Source organism: Coregonus lavaretus (genome assembly GCF_964263955.1).
Source record: "Coregonus lavaretus genome assembly, contig: HAP1_SCAFFOLD_9621, whole genome shotgun sequence".
In the NCBI taxonomy this organism is placed as follows: Eukaryota; Metazoa; Chordata; class Actinopteri; order Salmoniformes; family Salmonidae; genus Coregonus; species Coregonus lavaretus.
This window is the reverse complement of record NW_028156286.1, coordinates 7,501-13,974: the sequence shown is the minus strand read 5'-3', so window position 1 is coordinate 13,974 and position 6,474 is coordinate 7,501. Positions and strand designations below refer to the sequence as shown.

Genomic DNA, 6,474 nt, shown 5'->3' with positions numbered 1-6,474 from the left:
AAAGATGCACTATGTAAAAATCAGTCCTCCATTTCCTGGTTGATAAAATTCTAATAGTTCGCCTAATTTCAGTTTATGTGACAAAACAAGCAGGTATAGTGTAGAGAATCAATGTAGCATCTAAACCGCTGTGAAATATATTTTCCATAACTACAAATATACACTGAACAAAAATATAAATGCAACATGTAAAGTGTTGGTCCCATGTTTCATGAGCTGAAATAAAAGATCCCAGAAATTTTCCATACACACAAAATGCTTATTTCTCTAAAATGTTGTGCCCCAATTTGTTTACAGTGGCTTGCGAAAGTATTCACCCCCCTTGGCAACTTTGGGGGTTTGTATCATTTGATTTACACAACATGCCTACCATTTTGAAGATGCAAAATATTTTTTTATTGTGAAACAAACAAGAAATAAGACAAAAAAACAGAAAACTTGAGCGTACATAACTATTCACCCCCCCAAAGCCAATACTTTGTAGAGCCACCTTTTGCAGCAATTACAGCTGCAAGTCTCTTGGGTATGTCTCTATAAGCTTGGCACATCTACCCACTGGGATTTTTGCCCATTCTTCAAGGCAAAACTGCTCCAGCTCCTTCAAGTTGGATGGGTTCCGCTGGTATACAGCAATCTTTAAGTCATACCACAGATTCTCAATTGGATTGAGGTCTGGGCTTTGACTAGGCCATTCCAAGACATTTAAATGTTTCCCCTTAAACCACTCGAGTGTTGCTTTAGCAGTATGCTTAGGGTCATTGTCCTGCTGGAAGGTGAACCTCTGTCCCAGTCTCAAATCTCTGGAAGACTGAAACAGGTTTCCCTCAAGAATTTCCCTGTATTTAGCACCATCCATCATTCCTTCAATTCTGACCAGTTTCCCAGTCCCTGCCGATGAAAAACATCCCCACAGCATGATGCTGCCACCACCATGCTTCACTGTGGGGATGGTGTTCTCGTGGTGATGAGAGGTGTTGGGTTTGCGCCAGACATAGCGTTTTCCTTGATGGCCAAAAAGCTCAATTTTAGTCTCATCTGACCAGAGTACCTTCTTCCATATGTTTGGGGAGTCTCCCACATGCCTTTTGGCGAACACCAAACATGTTTGCTTATTTTTTTATTTAAGCAATGGCTTTTTTCTGGCTACTCTTCCGTAAAGCCCAGCTCTGTGGAGTGTACGGCTTAAAGTGGTCCTATGGACAGATACTCCAATCTCTGCTGTGGAGCTTTGCAGCTCCTTCAGGGTTATCTTTGGTCTCTTTGTTGCCTCTCTGATTAATACCCTCCTTGCCTGGTCCATGAGTTTTGGTGGGCGGCCCTCTCTTGGCAGGTTTGTTGTGGTGCTATTCTTTCCAGTTTTTTAAATAATGGATTTAATGGTGCTCCGTGGGATGTTTTTTTATAACCCAACCCTGATCTGCACTTCTCCACAACTTTGTCCCTGACCTGTTTGGAGAGCTCCTTGGTCTTCATGGTGCCGCTTGCTTGGTGGTGCCCCTTGCTTAATGGTGTTGCAGACTCTGGGGCCTTTCAGAACAGGTGTATATATACTAAGATCATGTGACACTTAGATTGCACACAGGTGGACTTTATTTAACTAATTATGTGACTTCTGAAGGTAATTGGTTGCCACAGATCTTATTTAGGGGCTTCATAGCAAAGGGAGTGAATACATATGCACGCACCACTTTTCCGTTATTTATTTTTTAGAATTTGTTTCATTTCACTTCACCAATTTGGACAATTTTGTGTATGTCCATTACATGAAATCCAAATAAAAATCCATTTAGATTACAGGTTGTAATGCAACAAAATAGGAAAAACGCCAAGGGGGATGAATACTTTTGCAAGGCACTGTACATCCCTGTTAAGAGCATTTCTCCATTGCCAAGATAATCCATCCACCTGACAGGTGTGACATATCAAGAAGCTGATTAAACAGCATGATCATTACACAGGTGCACCTTGTGCTGTGGAAATTAAAAGGCCACTCTAAAATGTGCAGTGTTGTCACACAACACAATGCCACAGATGTCTCAAGTTTTGAGGGAGCGTGCAATTGGCATGCTGACTGCAGGAATGTCCACCAGAGCTGTTGCCAGAGAATTGAATGTTCATTTTTTTACCATAACGTCGTTTTAGAGAATTTGGAAGTACGTCCAACCGGCCTCATAACCGCAGACCACGCCAGCCTACATACGGCTTCTTCACCTGCGGGATCGTCTGAGACCAGCCACCCAGACAGCTGATGAAACTAAGGAGTATTTCTGTCTGTAATAAAGCCCTTTTGTGGGGAAAAACTCATTCTGATTGGCTGGGCCTGGCTCCCAAGTGGGTGGGCCTATGCCCTCCCAGGCCCACCCATGGCTGCACCCCTCCCCAGTCATGTGAAATCCATAGATTAGTGCCTAATGAATTTATTTCAATTGACTGATTTCCTTATATGAACTATAACTCAGTAAAATCGTTTAAATTGTTGCATGTTGCGTTTATATTTTTGTTCAGTATAGTATTTTCAGCTGTTTGAAGCTGGTGTACAAAACCGAAAGCAAAAGACGCCAAAACAAAACTTAAGAACGGGAAGCATAAATATTGCGCACATAGAATAGATCTACAGCTTCTTAGACTTTCTTTCAATGAGAAGATTTATAACTCACATTTCTATGTGAATTTGGTTGGGTTGCTCAAAAAGTTACATATTGCAGGTTTAAAAACATGGACTATAATTAGAAGTTCAACTTAATAAAGCAAATTATTTATCCTTATCCCCCATCTCTCCCTCCCTCTCTTTCCCTCTATCCCTCTCTCACCCACCTTCTCCTTCCATCCCTCCCTCTATCCCTCTCTAACCCTCCCTCCCACCCATCTCTCTCTCTCTCTCACCCTCCTTCTCCTTCCATTTCTCCATATCTCCCGCTCTCTCTCACCCTCCTTCTATCCCTCCCTCTATCTCTCTCACCCTCCCTCTCCTTCCTTCCCTCCCTCCCTCTCTCTCTCACCCTCCTTCTCCTTCCATCTCTCCATATCTCCCGCTCTCTCTCACCCTCCTTCTATCCCTCCCTCTATCTCTCTCACCCTCCCTCTCCTTCCTTCCCTCCCTCCCTCTCTCTCTCACCCTCCTTCTTCTCCTCACTCATGACGGTGTGACAGAGGGAAAGCAGCCGGAAGAACTCGTGGCTGTGAAGGTCTCCCAGCTTCACCGACTTCAGCAGACCGTTGTCATAGTAACAGAAGTCAGGGTCCGCCAGGGGGTTGAAGGAGGAGAAGTCCAACCTCTGGAGAGAGAGAAGGGGAGAGAGAGAAGGGGGAAGAGAGGAAGGAGGACAGTTGTAGTACTCACTGTTAGAAACTATACTTTGTATTCACTTATGGTCAAAGAGCAAAGTGCAGAGTGCCAGAGTGATGTCATTGACACAGAGAGCAAGCTGAACAGTATGTTGGGTTGTTAGTCATACTGTTAGTCTTACGTTCGCCTGCTCACCTTTGGCTGTGCTCCCAACGGGTCGATCACCTCACCTGACAATAGAACACACTCACACTTAGACTCAGAGTTAACCAGCACCACAAGGAGGACTAGAACATTGAATGGGTGAACCAGGACAGTGTGTTGATTTGATTTGTGTGTGTGTGTAATTTTTGTATTTGTATTTATTATGGATCCCCATTAGTTCATGCCAAGGCAGCAGCTACTCTTCCTGGGTCCAGCAAATATTAAGGCAGTAATATACATTATAATAAAAAAATGTAACATTAAAATACATTTTACAACAAATTTCCCAATACATGAAGTGTGTGTATAGCGTGTATGTTGTGTGTGTTTGTATGTGTGTGTTTGTACCTGTGTGTGTGTGTGACTTCACAATCCTCGCTGTTCCATAAGATGTATTCTTATCAGTTTTTTAAAATCTGATAGACGTGTACAGTGTATTCGGAAAGTATTCAGACCCCTTCCCTTTTTCCACATGTTGTTACGTTACAGCCTTATTCTAAAATGGATTCAATTAATTTTTTTCCTCATCAATCTAAATACAAAACCCCATAATGACAAAGTGAAAACAGAAATACCTTAATTACATTAGTATTCAGACCCTTTGCTATGAGACTCGAAATTGAGCTCAGGTGCATCCTGTTTCCATTGATCATCCTTGAGATGTTTCTACAACTTGATTGGAGTCCACCTGTGGTAAATTCAATTGATTGGACATGATTTGGAAAGGCACACACCTGTCTATATAAGGTCCCACAGTTGACAGTGCATGTCAGAGCAAAAACCAAGCCATGAAGTCGAAGGAATTGTCCGTAGAGCTCTGTGACAGTATTGTGTGGAGGCACAGATCTGGGGAATGGTACCAACACATTTCTGCAGCATTAAAGGTCCATAAAGAACACAGTGGCCTCCATCATTCTTAAATGGAAGACATTTGGAACCACCAAGACTCTTCCTAGAGCTGGCCGACCGGCCTAACTGAGCAATCGGGGGAGAAGGCCCTTGGTCAGGGAGGTGACCAAGAACTCGATGGTCACTCTGACAGAGCTCCAGAGTTCCTCTGTGGAGATGGGAGAACCTTCCAGAAGGACAACCATCTCTGCAGAACTCCACCAATCAGATCTCCATGGTAGGGTGGCCAGACGGAAGCCACTCCTCAGTAAAAGGCACATGACAGCCCGCTTAGAGTTTGCCAAAAGGCACCTAAAGGACTCTCAGACCATGAGAAACAAGATTCTCTGGTCTGATGAAACCCAGATTGAACTCTTTGGCCTGAATGCCAAGCATCACATCTAGAGGAAACCTGGCACCATCCCTACGGTGAAGCATGGTGGTGGCAGCATCATGCTGTGGGGATGTTTTTCAGCGGCAGGTACTGGGAGACTAGTCAGGATCGAGGGAAAGCGGAACGGAGCAAAGTACAGAGAGATCCTTGATGAAAACCTGCTCCAGAGTGCTCAGGACCTCAGACTGGGGCGAAGAACATCTCTGGAGAGACCTGAAAATAGCTGTGCAGCGACGCTCCCCATCCAACCTGACAGAGCTTGAGAGGATCTACAGAGAAGAATGGGAGAAACTCCCCAAATACAGGTGTGCCAAGCTTGTAGTGTCATACCCTAGAAGACTCGAGGCTGTAATCACTGCCAAAGGTGCTTCAACAAAGTACTGAGTAAAGGGTCTGAATACTTACGTAAATGTGATATTTTAGTTTTTCATTTTTTTAAAAATAAATTTGCAAACATTTCTAAAAACCAGTTTTTACTTTGTCATTATGGGGTTTTGTGTGTAGATTGATGAGATGTTTTTATTTATTTTTGTAATGCATTTTAGAAGAAGGCTGTAACGTAACAAAATGTGGAAAAAGCCAAGGGGTCTGAAAACTTTCCCAATGCACCGTATATACTGCAGTATACCCACCATAGGCTTGTCCATTGATAGAGCACTTGTTGAAGCTCATGATGTTCTGAGTGAGAGTTCCTGTCTTGTCACTGAAGATGTACTCCACCTGTTTCAATGGGGGGAGGGGGGAGTTATCAAGATACCACAGACGTGCTGGACCTACATCCACAGGCTAGTATAGATGAACGACAGTATGGTGTAGGATGTTCCGCACCTGTCCAAGTTCCTCGTTGAGCGTGGTGGTCCTGGCTTCGGCTGCTGTGTTACACTGTGGACAGAACATCTTCCTGTCCCAGTTGATAAAGTAACTATGACCCAGCCTTATCACCTCCACACTGGAGAGAGACAAAGGGAGGGAGGGAGAGAGGGGGGGGAGAGAGAGAAAAATACAAAATGAGTGATAATTCAACAGCAAGCCCCCTTGAACTTGTTTGGGATTGCAGATAGATTGCAGCCCACACAACACATACAAAAACACACTAACACAAAAACACACTAACACACAAAGAAACCAACAAACAACAGCCCTTAGTTTGTCAGTTATCAGTCCGGGTGGGTCAGTACCACTCACTAACATCATTAGTCACCACAGTGTTACACTCCAAACAGTGGATGAGTTTAGGGTTCATGGGGAAGTAACCAGAGGAATGATGATGTTTCAATAAAAGGGGAACACAGCTGCAACTCTCTGTCTTACCTGCAGAGGAGGCTCTGAGGACAACATTAACAAAAAAACAAACAAAAAAGTTAAAATCAACTAAATAACAAAGCTACTAAATAAAGGGAAAACAAAACAAGCGCAAAAATAAAGAATAAATTACAAAATATTGTCATCGAACTAAAAATAATGGCATGAGTTGTGGATTGAAATATCAACTTGTTCCAGAATCCATAGAAAGTAAAGTACTGATGAAGCATCTTGACTGTCACTAATCTCCCGTGACTAAAAGGGTCATATAGGATTTATTTACATTTTACATTTTAGTCATTTAGCAGACGCTCTTATCCAGAGCGACTTACAGGAGCAATTAGGGTTAAGTGCCTTGCTCAAGGGCACATTTACGTCATTTAGCAGACGCTCTAGTCCA

General features: G+C 43.2%; 1 protein-coding gene across 1 annotated transcript in view; it reads right to left on the bottom strand.

The window, feature by feature from the left end:
• Positions 1-3,115: 3,115 nt before the first annotated feature.
• The window catches only part of LOC311126487 (phospholipid-transporting ATPase ID-like), a gene marked incomplete at both ends in the record, with an annotated part of 10,850 nt that continues 7,491 nt past the window's right edge, over positions 3,116-6,474 (bottom strand). Inside the window, 4 exon segments of the mRNA XM_084200492.1 lie at positions 3,116-3,275; positions 3,482-3,516; positions 5,405-5,492; positions 5,601-5,721. Coding sequence (XP_084056618.1) covers positions 3,116-3,275; positions 3,482-3,516; positions 5,405-5,492; positions 5,601-5,721 — 404 coding nt within the window.